Below are 18,668 nucleotides of genomic sequence, written 5' to 3'. Positions count from 1 at the left end.
GTGGTATATCTCGGATCCAGGGTGCAATGCAGTGATCGCCGTAATACCATATCTCTGCTTCTAACGTTATAGACATAATGTTGGCCATCATTTAGGCCAAACAATTTCGGTGTTACATTAGAAATTAATTTTGGTATTTTCTACGGTTTCATGACAGCAATCAACAGATAAGTACGATTCTAATTTTACACTACAGATTAAACAAAAATGTGATGTTTTCAAATAAAATATGTCATCTTTCATTATCGTAGAAAATAAGTTAATTAGTACTGTCGTTTTTCAATTGGATATGTTATGGTGTAACATGGTTATGGTGGCTGTATCGTGGACAATGTCCTATCTTGTTATATAACAAATGCTAATTGGTTTCTGAGGCCCTGAAAATTATTATATTTTGCAATTAAATATGTATATTATATTTATACTATATTATCTTTATTTGTTATAGATATATAATTGTAATCCAAAGTATTTTGATGATGAATATTGTCGACTTCCTTTCTTTCCAAATCTCTTGAACATACACCTATGAATACACCTCCTTATTAGGGTAGGTCAAGTTTGAATAACTTTTTTTATAACTCTACCCTGCAGTCGTTTTTTTCCTCAACTTCTCAGAGGAACGTTTTCTTCTATGGGAAAGAAGCAGTGTTTGATATCCTTGGCTTGTTGTGTTTGGCCCCCAGAACTGCCCAGGGCTCAAACCCCAAAAGGACAAAAGACTTTAGGATTTCCTCTAATCCCCTTTCTTCTGTTTTTTTGGAGTCTATCAGCTCTGAAATGGGGCTGGCAGTTTTAGTATCAAAAACATATGTTTTTATACAGAAGCTTGGAACTGTTTTTTTTGTGACTGGGGAAGAATGGTGGCTTCAAGAGGAATGTCTCCCGTGATTTATGCGTACTCTGCCAAACCACCCCTAAACTACCTTTCTCACATCCCTACTCCCCCTCTGCACCCCAGTTCAGCACACTGGCTGTCCACAGAGCCGTGCAGGGGTCTGTAAAATCACCTAGGAGTGATATTCCTCCTTCTACTCGCTGCGGTTTCACTGTCTTTTGTTTCATTGTTTCTTTTTTTCCCTCCTTTGGGGTGAGTTGCACTAAAAGCATTCGACCCATCTGTTGCAATACAGTCAGGGTTACAAAATGCACAGATGAAAAGGGGATGTGGTGGCAGGGGTTGTCCATTTTGGGGGGCGGGGGTCGGAGTATATTATGGTACTGCGGGAATGTCAAATGGCAGATTGTGAAGAGGATACCACTGGCAAATGAGAGAATAATATACAGAAAACCATTTCTTTATTGATCTGAGGTAGACTTCTTGTTATTTATCTGTTTAAAAATTCTTTTATTTCTGCTTTTCTATGTAACAGAGCCCGTTAAGCTGAAGTCAAACACATATAGAATCCCTTGGGAAGACTTTAATTCTTTTCACACCAACGCTTAAACACATCAATGGTCAAATAGTAGGTTGAAATCGGAAGCAGGTTGTTATCAACAATACAAATTTCTGTTAGTAGTTTCATGAAGTAATATCAAATAAACAAAATCAGTAAACAGATCAAAATTAAATAGTGGACAATTAAATAATTGTGGATGTTAACAGAAACAACTGAACGTCCAATAAATGTTGTGTGGGCTTGTTTTATTGCAGAAAATATTTGTTATTCTTAAGTGCTTTTGCTTTGAAAGCAAGCCTTTTAAAACCTTTTAAAATCTCATTCAGTATAACTATTTCTGACAGCTTACGTGTCAGAACATGAAGTGCGCCACGGTAAATATGCCTTTACTACTTAAATACTGCTTTTATCTAATCAATGCTTTGTCTATCTTATCTATTCTGAAATCCCAGAGCAAATTTGAGTTTGATGGTTATATTCGGTCTATCACTTACTCACCAGTATATTTTACACTATGCTTTACCACAGAATTACCGACTGAAACAATTATACAGTAAAAGTATTCATAATGAATTCTTTAAAATAATTTGTCTGAAGAATTTAATTAAATTATTTTATTATTCTATTATAATGGACCATTAAAACAGAAACAACATATAAACCTTATATACAAATCAGAGCTACAGACAAATGTAAAACACATGCAGAGACCAAAAACAACCCATACCATTATAACACACGATTTATATATATAAACATTTAGTAAAGCAATAAAAAGAAATAATACAGAAAAACAAATATACACCCAGCAACACTGAATTTGGTGGCCAGCTATTTTTTCATTTTATTAATACAGAGGAACACTCAAAAATTCTTAGTGCGGAAGAAGACAAGGGATAGAATATTTTATAAATTAAATAAAAGATTGTCATTGGCAGATTTAAGGATATAGCCACAACTGTGAGAGAATGAAGAATGAATTAGTATAATTAGTAGTGTACTTTGACTTGCATTTCAACGATAAGCTGCAGAAGGATATTCTATATTTTGTGAAATTTGCTCGTCTCCCTCGTCGGAGCAACCCATGAAGAATGACTGAGATGACTGTATGCCAGTATCTTTATGAAGCAAAAAGAGCCAATTAAAATTCAGACATATTAAACGTCTATGATATTATATGTACAATACTGTTTTGTTTTGTAACGATTTGCTTTTTCATTTCCACCTTTTCCACAAGGTTAAAAAAATGTTAAAAAAAAGTAAAAAAAAAAAACAAAAACATTGTCACCAAGCTAAGATCCTGATGTAATTTGCCTCTCTGCTCTTTGCTCATCTGCCAGCTTCTTGTTTCGTTAGAGGTCTGACACCTCCAAAAAAAATCACGCTTGATTGATGCTTGATTTATATAGCAATGACTAGTTGTGCTATTATCATTTTAAGCCATATAAAACAGGGCAATTATAATTACCTGTCAGTGTCTGTTTGGGATAATTGCTCCTCGGTTCCTCATGTATTTCAGCTTTACGACTCATCAAAAATTGCTTAAGATGTCTAGGCTTGTCTTGAGCATCTGCTCCTCCCATTAGGTAAGACTCTGGTTTGATTGAATCATCTGACTGTAATTTAGCGAGGGAATTGTTACAGATCTAAAAATAAACTACATCTTACAGCAAAGTGCCCTAAGCTATTCTTTACAACCTCTTAAACTACAGTTAACCCCAGTTCCCAGTGGTATAAAGATAATTCGGCAGCATATTATGGTATTCAATATGGCCTGTAAATGTTTGCATTCCCCTAAAGCCATCATCGTGTAAACCAGTCGATCGAGACTTTATCTGAACAGATGTCAAGCTAATGACACAAATTTGCTTTTTACCATAAAGTTACTTAAGACTCGCGATCTTTGGTCAATTCTGCAAGTTACCTGACTTGAAAATGTAGCTGTTCCCTGCTTCGCAATGAACAATTTGGTACCGAAGAAGTATTTTTTTTAACTGAGAAAAACCAAACCACCTGGAGCTGTTCACTCCCACCAAAGGTCCTGCTTCAGTGCAAATTGCAATAGTTCAATGAGAGACGCAAGGTCTGCACACGAAGCCGTTGGATTTCAGTCCAAAATCATGTTTCATAAAATCCCAGGTTTTCCAGTATTTTCTTGCCATTCCCTGCAGATTATATCAGTCCCATATTTTTGGCTTTTGTTTTCTTCCGGTTGTTTTTGACATCTTGTCCACGGAGAGATGGTAAAGACTTGTTGGAAGAAAGTGTAAAGGCATCTGATTCCCCCTAGAGGTAGTCTAGCTCCAGTGCATGACTAAGGGCTTCTAGGTCAGCCCTGCATGACACCCTCCAAAACGGCATGTTTTTCTGTAAAAGAGAGACTTGTGTTAGTACTGTTGTTCTGTTTATTAGATTACTTCCTTTGACAAAGGGACTAGCATAACCTCCAGACAGATATTATTACTAGAGCAATTCATACTTTAATACAGTAGGGGGGGCTGTCTTTACATAATTTAAACCCTTTAAAGCTTCTAAGAATATAGTACTGTTGATTGTAGATGCAGACTTCAAACTAAAAGCTCCTGAGATGTTTAGCTGTTATATTCTCGAATGAGATATTTAGCCTGAATTTCTTCATAAATATCTTTATTAATATGTAAAACAATTTGCAGCTTTTTGAATAAATTGTATTCTGTTACATTTGTTTTCTATAACTTGTATTGTTAAGAACTTGCTGTCATTTGGCAGTTAATAACTGTTATATCTCCTTTATGAAATCGTAACTAACGAAAAGGTAACGTCTTACCTTCTTGGCGACAGCCTCCTCTTCGACTCCGTCCCCCACCACCACGTAGACGGCCCTGCGGCCAAAGCGCTGGGCCACACGCTCGAAGCAGCTCTCCTTCCCTATCACACACGTGCAGAACCAGTACACACTTTACTGCTAATTAAGGGGAAAGAGAACCACCTTTTTTATCAAGCTGAATTTCCACTTCAGTAGAATAAGGTACATGAACTTTTTAAACCACACTGATAAAGGTTCTTACTTAATATGCCAATTTTCTATCTAGTGTTAAATCGTTTAGTAACTTCTCCTTTGTTAACACTACACTATACTGCACCTTAAACACACAGGTAGCATAAGTTAGCGTAATGCTATATTTTATTTGACATATCCGCAGTGTGAACGTACCACAAGAAGCACTTGTGGCCAATGATGCGATAATACTAATGGTAATGTGATGGTCAGGGCAGCTTGCGGCAGCTCACCTATCTTTGTGGCACTGTAGATGTTCTCAATGGGAAAGGCTGCACCTAGACCGTAGAGCAGGATCTTGGACAAGGCTGGGATCAGCTGGGTTGTGGTGACCAGCACGTTCACACAGTTTGGTCTGTAAACAAAGCAATGCGAGCAAATGGATATTAGAGGTTTTCTTTTTTCTATTATTGGCCTATGTGATGGAGATCTTCATCTGAGGCAAAGTCATAAGCTACATAAGCTTAAGAAGTGTACAGATATTACATTGCTGGACCATAAATACATATTTGGCTTTTGCTACTTCATGATCGATGGTGTAAGATCTTGTAACTGGATCTGTAAGTGATGAAGTATTGAGATGGGAAATACGGGTTTACCTCTGAGAAAAGCACTTTGTCAGGATTGCTTAATATGTCCATCTCTATCAGTGAGTACCCTTATAAAACTGCATGCAAGTGTCTGCTAAGAATATGACTGTAGATAGAATGAAGCTTTTTACATGTTAATTATGGGTAAGTGTCTTAATGAAGGAGAGGAAGTCCTGTCCATACCTGGAGCTGATGAGAGCCAGAGCCTTTAGGGCCTGGGTGAGCCAAAGGTCCGTCAGCACCTCCAGCTCTCGCCGCAACTGAAGCCACTCCTCCCGCTTTGGGCTGCCAAGCAAACCTGTCAAAGAGAAAAAGCTACCATAGGCTGCACGTAACATGGACAGTGTATAACATAAGGCATTATGGACTTTTTGCCCATTACTGAAGACAGTACCCCAGTAGGATGAGCGGTTTGGAAAATGGATGGATGGATGTACACACATATACATACACACATACACACATATACATACACACGTGCACGCAAACACACATTCAACCTGCTCTGTGTACTTATGCAGCTGTCTAGCACAGTTGGTTAAGGAACAACAAGTCCATTGGCTTGCGTGTTGTACTACAGCCTGCTTACAGGTATGAGAGCTCACCTCCCACGTTGTTTTTGTATGTGTTGTAAATCTCCTTGACCCGTCGATACCGGAAGGCCAGTTTCCTCATCCAGTCCACCCCACCATGGACGCCTGAGCCCAGGCAGAGTGTAGCACCCCCTGCTGGAGTCTGGAAGCCATCTGCTCCAAAGTTATAGGTACTGTAAATTGATTAAAAACAGAAGTATGTGAAATAGCTGCAGCAGATTAATGTTATCGCCGTATAATGAATAGGCATATACATCGGTATATACATCAGCCTCCATAACATTTATGTCATTTTAAATATATATCATTCTTATGTATGACTATTATTGAACTGAAAACATCTGGGACAATTTTTATTAACTTAAACAATATCATGCAGCATTTTGTATCAAGCGCTGGTATAGGCCTGACATGGGAAATACTTAAAATGAGTCCAAGCACTTTATCTTTCCAGTTTCAATTTGCTCGCATGTTCAATTTCCCCATTTCCCCATTACTATCACCATGATTACAGACAAATAAATGTCTATAACCTTCCTTTTATTATCCTTTTTATAGCCTCGGAGAAATATCAAGTTATTTACGCATAAAAATACTCTCTCCAGTGCCTATTATTTCCAGCCAAAAATCGTGTAACTGGAGAGTACGAAGCAGGGGTGGAAAGTAACAGAGTAAATTTACTTATTACTGTAACAGCACATATTTTGTGAAATTGTACATTAAGTATATTTAAATAATAGCTATTTTACTTTTACTTAAGTTTTAGTAATTTGAGGAACTGTATTTCGCTATTTTCTGATCTAAGTAATAGAAAATGGAAAAAAAGGTCAGAGGTCAAATGGTCACCTGACAAAGTGTGAATGAGAGCCTGGACTCGGACCTCTGCCCACTAGTCGTGATGACATACTTGTAGCTGGCAAGCGGGACCATGGGAGGTGTATCTAGCAGACCTACGGAGTCAGACCTAAACCCACCTGGCACTTCTTCAGACCAGCTGTCCAAAGACGCACCAGGAGATACTCGCTGGCTATATTTAAGGGAGCTTTTTACCGTCACGTCAGAAAGGGACGATGGCGGGTGCTGCTGGTTAGCAGTGTCCATCGTCATCTTATTTAGTTTCTGTAAACTACAATCGATTGGCAGGCCAATGAAATTACGATTTAACAGCATTTTGGGGACTGTTTGAAGCAGTGCTTTACAAACCTTTCGCATCACGTACGCTTGTGAAGTGACTGTCAAGGTGTCAGAAACACAATCTAGAAATATTAACTGAAGCCAAATGATAAACTCCTATAACTGTTACCTTTTTCTGTGCGCATTTTCATCATGTATTCATAAGCAGCATCCTAATATCCCTTAACAGCTTTAATATACATTAATAAAAACACCATATGAGTATCCAATTATAGTGTTTGTTATTATCATGTTTTTATGAATGTATAATAAAGCTGTTAGAGTATGTTAGGATGCTACGGTATACTTACATGCTGTTTATCAATGTTCTACAAATGCATTATGACGGTGTAGTTAATGTAAAGTGTTATCAAAATGTCTATATTAATCGCATATATTCCCCTGCACTTCTTATCATCAGACGTATGTGTAGACCTCAGTGGTGTTCTTCCTTTTTCATAAACTCCTGTCCTTCAGCGTCATTTTGCACCAGCACAGCATTTCTTATATTATTTGATATTGTTTATTTACTGGAGCTTTTTCTATTTATTCACTCACTTTTAGGACGGCTACATTTTCTTTTGCCATTTTTACTCTAACGGACATTTTCAATAATACTCTGTAGACTTGCACCTTTTACGTGTGTCCTCAAGCACTGCATAGTGAGGAGGTTTTCCCATAAATGCATGGACCTTGTGGAGCACTGGATCGGCACTGGGGGCAGCAGGAACAATGTGCTCCTTCATGGCTGTCGCCACGTTTATTCTGCCACATCACAATGAAAGTGTTTCCTCACAGATCATGGGAATCAGAGCCCAGTAACAAAATTCCTTTCCGAATGAAACTGTCATTTCTGAAGGCTGCAAAAGAAAGTGTGTGGAAAGATCACAATTACCTTTACTGTGTATGTTTTTGAAATGAAAGGAAGGTGTATCTTGAGACACATTTTTAATAACAAGTCTCTTTTGTGTATTACAATTCCAACACAATGTCAGTGGAACTTCTACTAATAAAGACTAAAGAGGTACATTATAATTTATAAATTAGTTTTAAGCCTGCGTAATATGCATGTCTTAGTTGGGCTTGTTTAAAAATCAAAAAATCAAATGGCAAAAAACATTCCCCAGAAGAGAAGCTGGAAAGATTCCAACTCTACAGTTTCTTGTGAGCTAACTTGTCTTCAACATTAATTGATATGAACTAGTATTTTCTGGAGAAAAAAAAAAAGATTTCAGGAGAAGACCGTGATTATGATGAAAACACCTCACCTGAGGTCCTGCCCATTGTCATCGGAGGCCACATCATCAATATGAACTTGGTCACATTCCTGGGAAATGAAAAGAAACAGGATACATCGGCACGGGAGATTGGTTTCAGTTGGGCAAGGCGTTTTGCATGAATAGCTTTTGCTCAGGGCAACCTTAACGAGAGAGAGAGAGAGAGAGAGAGAGAGAGAGAGAGAGCAGGAAAGCCGGGTCAAAGACACGGAGGCGCCTTGATTAACAAGCACTGCTCCCCAGCCTCTGCCTGATGCCACCATGCAGCTATAATGCAAATCAGCGAGGGAAGGGCAGCCAGCTCTGCCTTCAGTATATCGGGATACAGTCCTATAGTACAGTACAGAGGCACAGGCTGTGTCAGCTAAGAACAGGCGCAGTACAAAGATCTGAATCGGATCTGAAGGCAACAGACAAAGTAGAGGTTTGATTCCCAGAAGAGATGCCGCCCTCCTGCTCTTGATGAAGGACGTCACTCCCAAAATCAAATGTAATATCAAATATATGCTTTATTTTATATGCGTAAGCGATATATTTCAAGCTATAAGACATGAATTAGTATATATTGTGATTTGTAGTTAGAGTTTATCAATCAGCATTCAGAATCCTACGCATCAGCATTTGTAACACTTCTTTAAATCGGCGGTATCAGCAGTATTTGAAAGGCTATTTACATCTGGTATAGGACCAGCTTATGTAATATGGCAGCATGGGCCGCGGACTGGTGCTGGTTCGTGAGAAGGTTCCTGCCCCACTTCTGCACCAATCAAAATTAATTCAGAACAGGTCAGGTATGATAATAATAATAATAATAATATCTATCTATCTATCTATCTATCTATCTATCTATCTATCTATCTATCTATCTATCTATCTATCTATCTCTCTATCTATCTATCTATCTATCTATCTATCTATCTATCTATCTATCTATCTATCTATCTATGTGGATACGCATTCGTGGGGGCTGGGGGGTTGGGGGCGGTTGTTTATGCAGGGCCCTGCAGCCCCAAAGCCTGACATGACTCGTCCCCAGGACAAATAAGTTTGAGAAACGCTGTATTTGCCCAGGTTTTCATTGTCATAATGTTCATAACTGGTCCTGAAAAGCCTTAGATGACACAAATCAGAGTTCGTTCCCCTTCTGCACTCCTTTTTGCCTCTGACCTATCTTGCCATCATTGCCATTTTCCCCCTTTTCCTCGAAGCCTTTTAAATGCCCCTAACCCATCCATTTGTTACATTACGCCCCCTTTCTATCATATTATCCCAGCCCTAGACACACCTAAGATAGAACCCCATCCTGCTGTGATATTTCTGCATCCCTAGTGGTGCCTGTTAAGTTCTCCACTGCAGACCCCCAGGCTACCAGGCCCCACGACGCCCCAAAAAACAGACACTACATTTTTCCTTTAATTCCATGAGCAACAAGTACATAGAGTCACAAAGGAGCCCTGACACTTATCCTGCCTATTACATCTTGAGATCCTGACACACAGGATTAAATTAAAGCTTGATGTAGCTAATCTGCGTGTAGAATGATATGAAGGTAAATATATTATACGGTTAACAAAAGTTTATTGATTTATGTGATATTTGGCTTGGTGTTCTGTTTCACGACATTCATTAGCCATTCTTCGACCTTTAAGAGAAGCTGAACTCTTCAAACCATGACTGAACTCCCCTAAACTTTCCCAGCTTGTAGACTCGGAAGCCCTTCCCACAACCACCTGAGCTATTTTGCCCACGGTAATTCCCTGGCTGATCCACGTCAGTTGGGAAAGCAGCTTCCATAAATTTCAGGACGTCCTGAAAGGTGCGAGTGGCGGCTGGCGGCTGGGGCCACCGAGACAGATGATCACAGAGATCCAAACGACATCATTAAAATCTCTGCTCAGAAATTGTTCATTCTCGTCGCGCCCTTTGAAGTGTTCCTTGGCATGGCTAATTTTCCTGCTTTCAGAAAAGCACAAACCTGTTATTAGCACTACCAGTCAAAAGTTTTTGCATGCACTGAGATTTTCTACATTTGCTTGTTACTCACTTAACATGTACTAAAATGCACTTAATATTCCGTGCTAACAAATAAATGTACAATATGTTCACAGTTTGAGTTCCCTTATTAGAAGAAAATGTCATATCTTTGATTCATCAAAGTAATCTCCTCTAGCAGTTAGAGGCATTCGTCCTACAAGGGACATTAAATACTGCTCAGCTTCATAGTGCATTTAAAGCTAAATGACAGCCTAGAATTTGACTATTCCGTCACCACATGACCAGTTAGTAGGATGCCAGACATGCACTATTCCATGTTATAAAGTTAACTTGTTTTATTTGACTTATATTTTCATTTATAGATGTTCACTCAACTTTCCAGTGCTTAACAAGAATGAAAAATCTGCAGTTTAATAAATAAAATGGATAAGTAGTAAAAAAACAAAAAACTGCGGAATGCAAAAACTTTTGACTGGTAGTGTATGTATATATAAATAAAATTAATTAAAATATATAATTTATCTAAATATGATATATTAATTTATAAACTTATTTATTTAATTATTTATTATAATATAAATCTTTTTTTCCTTTCTTCTTTTAGTAGCTATTACATGCTTTCCCACCAAAATTCAGGAACCTAGTTCCTGTTTCTCAGTTCTTGGGGCGTCTTTTGTAGCTCCTGGCCACTTTTCACTCTCCCACCACATATCAGGAAAGTGACCTTTATGCTAAATAAGCCTGGGAGATGCAAAAGCACATACATTAAACTTTATGCAGTTTCATATTAAACAACGAAGGATGAACACGTCATTTTGTTACCCATTTGTTAGTTGGGGGCATTGATTGTGATGGAAATCAGATACAGCCTTTAATTTATATTTATATGACCCACACGTTTATAATTCATTATTATATCTGCCGAGCAGATCGACTGTTGTTTTCCACAGAATAAAAAATGGTGTAACATTATTCTGCTAAAAAGCGCTGTTTCCCTGTCAATACCAGCAACATTAGACAGAAGTATGTCGGTTATCGACTGAATTTTCAGATGCAGAAATATGAAGACGCAAGCAAAAAGGTATTTATTAATGCATATGATGTAACTGAGGTACAAAAATAATTCCTTCTGCTCGATTTGCTCCGCTATACTCCTGGACAAAAAAAATGAGTCAAACCCAAAATTTCCTGGTCAGAGTCCAGATTTGAACTTTATAGAGAGTATTTGGTCTCACGTTAAACTTATCAATGGTTTGAAGCCATTAACATTCAGTACCATTAACTCTTCTTTCTATAAAAAGCTGTCCACGAGCTTAGCCAAAAGACTTACATATCTAAGAGAAAAGCTTAGTTTCTTTATTTATTAATTGCACTCTTGCTAATGTCCTGAACAATTATTTGCTGTTGAGACCCTGAAAAGCTTAGTATTTGCCATTTTGGGTTTGGCCATTTTTTTGCCCAGGAAGGTATTTTTCCCAACACTTCTGTGTAACTTTCAGATTAGAGCCAGTCAACCAATCCGCCAGGTGTCTGTGGTCAAAAGAAAAGTACCTGGATCAAAACAGGGACTAAAAAAATCACCAACTACCTCAGAGGAACAATAATCGGACTGAGTTCCTGCGGTGAGAACACGACAGAAGTCCCTGGTTCCAGAAAAAAGACCCAGCTCTGGAAAAAAAAGTTCCTGCGGTGGTAAAGCGCCCATTACAAAAGCTGGATATCAGTTCAAGCAACAGCCAAAGCCCCTTCAGCTCTTGAAACACAAACCATCAGATCCATTTCCTTAACTGCGATCCTCTCTGCCATTCCCAGCAACTTCCCGGTGAATGTAGAAGTAAAAATTAAAGAAAAACAAGTAGCTAAAGTGCTGAATAAATGCTAGCACTCTCACCTCAAGGTCATTGAAGAAGAGACGTGAATCGGCCAGATTGAAGATCATCTCCTCCATCCATAGCCCCAATGACACAGATTTTGCAGAATCCTAAAATGAAAAATGAGAGAAGAACAGTGAGACAGACAAATGTCATTTACTGTCCAATTTGAAAATTAAAGATTGCCTACAAGTTCACATTATGGTATGAACTTGCATCTCAGTAATTGTCAGAAACTTTATTTCACACTTCACCTATTCTTTCATAGGCTGGCAGAGAGTCAGCTTGGTAATAATGAATTATATTATTCTGAGGCTTATACATAACAGGCGTTCTCATTTTTCTTTTTAAGAAATGGCACAACCCTGCTCAACTGTACATTGTCCTGTGTATATTAAAAGTTATTTATCTGTTCTACATATCTGACACTTATAGAAAGCAAAGAGCATTAAATTCTGAGGAAAAAATTGCAAGTTAAAGAAATCACATGGAAAGAGACAATATATAAAATGCGATATTTGTAAGTCCATTTATGCTATTCTAACTATATTAATGAAGATTGACAGGATATGGACGGCATAGGTATAGCATACCATCACAAGAACGTCCATCAAGTTAGACTTTTTGTTTTGTGATTATTCAAAAAAGGATCCAACCACCTTTACTAAAAAAACAACTCTTTTTTTTTCTAAGACTTGAACAAACAAAACAAGCTTATCTTCTTAAAGAAGAATCTGATTATATCTCCATCAATCATTTCTCCACACTGGCGAGATTTGTATTATTTTTTCTTTTGGTTAAAGGCTTTAAAGATTTAGCGATGTGTCATGTAGTCTTCAGCCCACGTTCGTCGTCAGGCAGTAAATAGCACCTCAGGGGGTGGGGGGAGGTGGGGGGTGCAGAGAAGGTGGAAAGGGGTGATAACGTAAATCTTCGACGCTGGCTATCAGTGTGGTTTGCTTCACGGTGACGAATAGGAGCCCAGTGCCTGGAGTCGGCTGCCAGCTTTGGTAGCTGAGGAGGCTCCGGTGTTGGCGGCCTGACAAGCGCAGAGGTGTCAGCCAGAGGTTCACGTCACATCAGTGCCGGGGGTGACAGCCCACGTCTCCTCCCACACATCCCGGGAGACGGAGTCATTGTGTGCGGAAAAGGAGGCTGTGGGGATGGGCACGGGCAGGCTGTGGTTTACCTTTAATTGGCATAATTACCCGCCGTACCCTGCCAAGAAGAGACACCTTCATTCAGAGGTCAGGCCGTTCCATGAAAGAGGCCCAGCTTCATAATTATAGGCGAGGAGTGAGTGGGAGAATTAAATGGAGACAGGCATGCGCAGCTCGGGGCTGCCGTAGCTGCTGACGATAAGCCGGCCCATTGTTCACACCGTCACGGGCGAGAAGAGAGAAAAGGAGTCACATGATAAGCGGGCTGATGTCGCTCCCAGGATATGCTTGGCCTTATACTGTACCGTAGCCTGCCGGCGTTTACGCGGTTTCATCGTAATAAGCCCAGGCTTGCAGGTCAAGTGCTTTGCTTATCGTGACGTGTCCTTCGTGTGCATTGTCTTGGGAAGAGGCTGGAGTCTTCCAGACTCAACATGCAATAGGAAGGAAAAGAAAAGGATCCCGTTTCTTTAAGAATGAAACCCAAACTAAAATAAACAAAAGCTCCTTGTCTGGCAGACCATGGGATTTTCATAAGGTAAAATCAAACTGGTTTCTGCCTAATTAAGCCCAAATTCTCTCTAAGCAGAATAATCCCAGTTCTCTGTTTTGCTCAGTTTTTGTTGTTGTGTTTTTCTTTTTTTTTCCCCGCAACACAAATGGTTTTTGCATGTCTCAGGCATGATGTCACAGCATGTCGGATTAAGGTTTACTCCTTCAGCGGGCAGACCTGCTGGAAGGAAGGAGAGATTCTGGCACATTGTGCAAAGTCATCTCTCCCACCCTCTTTCCCCTGATGACAAAAAAAGAGAAAGAAAACAACAGCACTCATAGATGGCTACGTACCCACTCCACAGCATTCATTCGCATGGTGTCAGAGCAGCGAGGGATCGTGGGAATTCAAAACACGTCCCCGGCCAAGAAAAAGAAACAGGCTCATTGTTCCCCCAGCAGCTGCCGCGAACGTGACGTAAGGGGCTCACCGGCTGTCAGTCAAACAGTGTGTGACAGGCAGGGCGAAATAACCCGCCGCGGCCCTCATGTGAAGGGCCAAGAGGTCCCCAAAAGACAGGGGGTCCATGGAAACCGCCCAAAAACCTCAGAACAGAAAACAAAAACAAAACAAAGAAAAACATCTCTCTGATTGGTTTATGTGAAATGTGCTGGCGGGTGTCCAGCACAACGCAGATAGGAAAACACTGCATTTGTGGGCCGCCGAGTTAGAGCTCAAAAAATATTCTCAGGCAGCAGGTGGGACAAAGGTCGAAGACACAGACTCGGTAACATCAGGCTGTTGGTCCAAGTCCCAAGAACTGGCTCCGTTTCTCTTCCTCTGGGCTAGGCATTCAACTTCTATAAGTTATACCATCTTCACAACCACGGAGCGCAACAACGTCACCTTCGTAAGTAAGTTTGGAAAGAAGCATTCGTGAAGCACATGAAACAAAATTTTAAAAGTCAAATGAAGGGAGTGAGGGGCTTACAAGGAGGGATCATGGGAGCCTACCTTGCCAAATCGCGTCGCAAAGGTCCCAGTCAGCAGGGAGTGGAAGATGATGATGGTCTCATCGAGATCCCACACAAAGACACGCTGGGTAGAAGGCAGGCACAGGTCCCGTCAAATCGAAGCAAGGTTCATCCATCACATGCACAACAGTAAAGCGTACAGCGAAGAAATGAGTAAAAATGTGTCCCTATTTGATCTAATGTTCATAATTGTCTGTTGGTGATAATTGACTCACGACTGAGCAGTACTGGTTTTGAGAGCTTCAGAAATGACAAAAAAAGACAAAAAAAGATAATAATCAGGAGCCGGCAGGACAACGGCCACATTCGTCATGTTGGCCTGCGACGTCGGCCCAGGGTGCTGACACATCGTAAATCTTCTTTCTTATCTACAGGCATCAGTGACGTATGGGTCATAGTAAACAACGCCAGTCAAGAGTCTAGTCAAGTGCTCTCTCTTGGTACAGTTTTGTGTATTGAGATACATTCCATTCACTCAAGCAACAGTAACTCTCCACTTTAATGACCCAACCTATCCCGCAGACTTCATGTTCCCTGAAGGCCACACCGATCATTCTGATATCAGTGTGAATGGGGCGTAGATGCTGACTGGCTAAGCGGTAAAGACGCAATATGCTGCTAACTCTGTCCCATAGTGCCCCTTGATGGCGCTGTGGTGTCACTTACTTCAATGTCAGAGTCCAGGGGCGGTGCTGGATCGTTGGTCCTCTTCCTGCCCCGCAGTTTCCCATCAGAGCCCCTCCGAGATCGAACCCCCTCTTGCTCTTTGCTGGGAGTGGGTGGGCTAGGGGGAGGGTGATGCTCTGCCAGAAAGCACATGAAGACTGCAAGTTACTCACAAGAAAGGTGAGTACGAAGCTGTCAACTGAGAGGGGGCGGGTCTCCAGTCTGACCTGCGAGGGACTCTGGACTGTGACTGGCTGCCACCGGGGGGAGCTCTGGGTGCTGATAGGGTATGGCGGCACTCATAGCCGAAGGGCTGACATTGCTGGTCGTGAGGTAGGGGGCGCTGTAGTGGGAACTATAGTACGGCGAGTACTGCGTTTGGCTGTAGGCCGAGTAAGCTGTGAAGTCCTAGACGGAAAGGGAAAAGGATTTAACACACAAGCAGTAAAACAATATGTGAAGTATTTCAATGACACCACACGTCTCGACTGCAAAGATGTACGTTATGTAAAAAATGAAAGCTATGTCCCCGATGCCGGACTCACCTGTTGGGATGGGTTGAATGGTGTAGAGCTAGTGATCCCATTGGTTCCCTGGAAGAGTCCAGAGGAAATGCCACCCCCTACGATGCGCCGCACAATGTTAGGAGCATTGTCAGTGTCGCAGTGCTGCTATCATTTTTAGATGCAACTCAAAATCAACATTATCAAGTTATAAGGCAACATGTAACCTAACCAAAGCTACTGAAATAGCTGAGTACTGTATTACTGTTGCAGCCTCTGAGAGGTCCTGCCTGCCAGTGAGTTCCTGGCTCTGGTCACATGGCTGCTGACCTGGAAGCTGATTGGTCAGGTCCCAAGAGGACCCTCTCTGCAGTGTCCCTAGAGAATGGCACTTAACCCAAATAACTCCATAAAAAAAATTAAAATAGGTAAAACTAAAAAAAAAGAAAAAAAAACAGCATCCCCATACTAGAGTATAGAGTATACTAGTATACCCCATATTAGAGTATAGAGTATACTAGCGGCACTGAACACACTGAGATGCTGAGTCTCATACGGAGCTTCCTTCCACCAGGCCTAGGCGTCTGCAAACCAACTTAGATGACAACTTTACCTCTTAAAATTGAAAACTACTGAAGGGCAAGAAGCTTCTGTTTTCCAGCAACTTTCCCTGAGACTATATGCCTTTAAAACTGTATCGTAAACGGCCGAATGTCACCCTGTGGACACAGTCATTTGATGGCAGCGCCGCAGTATAAATTGTAAGTATCTTCCTTTCATCAGCACGTTTACTTTACTTCGGCGCCATGTACCCCGGCCTGGCCGAACACGGCGCCCCCGCCTCCGATCCGCCCGATCTGCTACGCACCATCACCATAATACGGCCCTTTAACCTTCTGGCCCGGGCAGAAAAGGGTCGATTTTACGGCGCTTTAGAAGCTATAAAGTGAGCAGAACGCGGCGGGGTTTGGGCGCCATGGGGAATGCGGGGTGCAACACACATGTGTGCACTCTCTCACAAACACACACACCCTTATACACACACACTCACACACACCCTCATACACACACTCTCACACACACACCCTCATACACACACACAAACCCTCACACATACACTCACACACACCCTCATACACACACACAAACCCTCACACATACACGCACACACACCCTCATACATACACTCACACCCTCTCACAAACACACACACACCCTCACACACACCCTCATACATACACTCACACACACACCCTCTCACAAACACACACACACCCTCACACACACACACCCTCATACATACACTCACACACACACCCTCTCACAAACACACACACATCCTCACACACCCTCATACACAGACTCACACCCACACACCCTCACAGATACACCAACAACCTCATACACACATACACAACCTCATACACACCCTCACACATGCACACACCCTCATACACACAACATCACACACACCCATGTAGTCTCACACACACACACACACACACACACACACACACACACACACACACACACACACACGAGTGCAATCCTGCATCTCTGTGTATTTGCTTGTACAGACACGGAGGACGCGGCGTGACCCAGCGGACAAGAGTGGGGGCTGCCTGACGCTAGGAATCAGACCCCCGACCGCGGCTAATGGGGATCATGTGCGCGCGTGTGTGTGTGTTGCAGTGGGGGGGCAAGGGGCAGGACTGGCTTACGGTACCACCTGTGGGCAGCAGAATGGCTGTAAATATTTGTGCACTAGCTGAGGCCATGACGGAACATTAACAGCGGGTGGCGCTGTACTTAGGTCTGGTGTGTGTTTCAGTCCTCTTTATGTTGGTGTAAAACTATGATGTTTGTTCCAAGTGTGTTAGCTTAGCCAATTAAAAACCCTGGCATCCAATATACCTGTGTATTTGTTCACTTGATCACTAGTATAACACATTTGGCTAATGCCTCAGCAGGTTCTTAAAAATAAGTTAATTAATTAAGTTGGTGGTAAAATTTTATATATGTATTAATATAATACATGTAATGGCTGGGGTGCCCCTGAAGAGAGGTTTGGGAACTGAAGCGCTGTTCTCATAGCCATCTAACAGGATATCAGTAAGCTTTTAGGGAACAGAAGAAAAATTTATATTTCATTCATTTGCATATATTATAATGTTAAACTGATGTTTTTTCAGAGGAAATGAACACCATTTCTTCCCCAGTACATAGCTTTCTTTGACATCCTAAGACTTTTTGCCTAGTACTGGGTATAATTGACAGAAAGCTCCAGAACTTGCTTTGTAAAAAGCTGCTGTCCTTAGCAAAGCAGAAAGTACCATGCAGGTGACGGAAAGGGAGCGAGTGCGGAGACTGACCGTGCGCGGAGTAGCTGTACAGACTCTGGCTGGGAGGAGTGCCGCTGAAGTTGTTTGAGTATCCCAGAAGGCCATTCTGTCCTGGAGAATGGCTCAGCCCGTCCTCTGTTTTTATGTCTGAAGTCAAAGGGAGCAAGACACAGGGATCAACAAGCTTCATCAAAGAATGGGACTATGTGAGGCGACCTCGCCTGAATCTCTGCAGCATCTGAAACTGGCGTGCGCTCATGGGTCCATGAGTAACGCGAGAGTAGGTACTCACTGTAGGAAGGCATGCTGTAACCCTGGGTGTGATGTGTGTAGGGAGGATAGGGCCCAGCAGGCTGAATGGCCGGGCTGTACTGGGTCTGGCTGTATGCCGCCATGGCAACGGAATTGTAGGTCTGCAAATGACAAACGTGCTCAGAATGCCGATCACTGTTTCGGCACCGACGGCCCTGATGGCTTTGGACACTGCAGTCGTTTGCTAGGCAAAATAATACCACAAGCTGTATGTGGAATTCA

The 18,668-nt window shown here is 41.5% G+C and overlaps 1 protein-coding gene across 1 annotated transcript in view; it reads right to left on the bottom strand.

The window, feature by feature from the left end:
• Positions 1-1,401: 1,401 nt before the first annotated feature.
• eya2 (EYA transcriptional coactivator and phosphatase 2) overlaps positions 1,402-18,668 on the bottom strand; it is a 31,451-nt gene continuing 14,184 nt past the window's right edge. The window contains exons 5-17 of the mRNA XM_049021800.1: positions 18,427-18,547; positions 18,165-18,281; positions 15,835-15,911; positions 15,517-15,697; positions 15,290-15,426; positions 14,604-14,687; positions 11,957-12,046; positions 8,062-8,120; positions 5,633-5,793; positions 5,211-5,325; positions 4,671-4,792; positions 4,207-4,307; positions 1,402-3,767 (exon numbers count right to left, since the gene is read on the bottom strand). Of these exons, the coding sequence (XP_048877757.1) occupies positions 3,687-3,767; positions 4,207-4,307; positions 4,671-4,792; positions 5,211-5,325; positions 5,633-5,793; positions 8,062-8,120; positions 11,957-12,046; positions 14,604-14,687; positions 15,290-15,426; positions 15,517-15,697; positions 15,835-15,911; positions 18,165-18,281; positions 18,427-18,529 (1,428 nt within the window). The 5' untranslated portion in view covers positions 18,530-18,547 and the 3' untranslated portion in view covers positions 1,402-3,686. The remainder of the gene's footprint in view (positions 3,768-4,206; positions 4,308-4,670; positions 4,793-5,210; positions 5,326-5,632; positions 5,794-8,061; positions 8,121-11,956; positions 12,047-14,603; positions 14,688-15,289; positions 15,427-15,516; positions 15,698-15,834; positions 15,912-18,164; positions 18,282-18,426; positions 18,548-18,668) is intronic.

Source organism: Brienomyrus brachyistius, chromosome 8 (genome assembly GCF_023856365.1).
Source record: "Brienomyrus brachyistius isolate T26 chromosome 8, BBRACH_0.4, whole genome shotgun sequence".
Classification (NCBI taxonomy): Eukaryota; Metazoa; Chordata; class Actinopteri; order Osteoglossiformes; family Mormyridae; genus Brienomyrus; species Brienomyrus brachyistius.
Note: the sequence above shows the minus strand (reverse complement) of the source record. Positions and strands in the feature narration are given on the sequence as shown.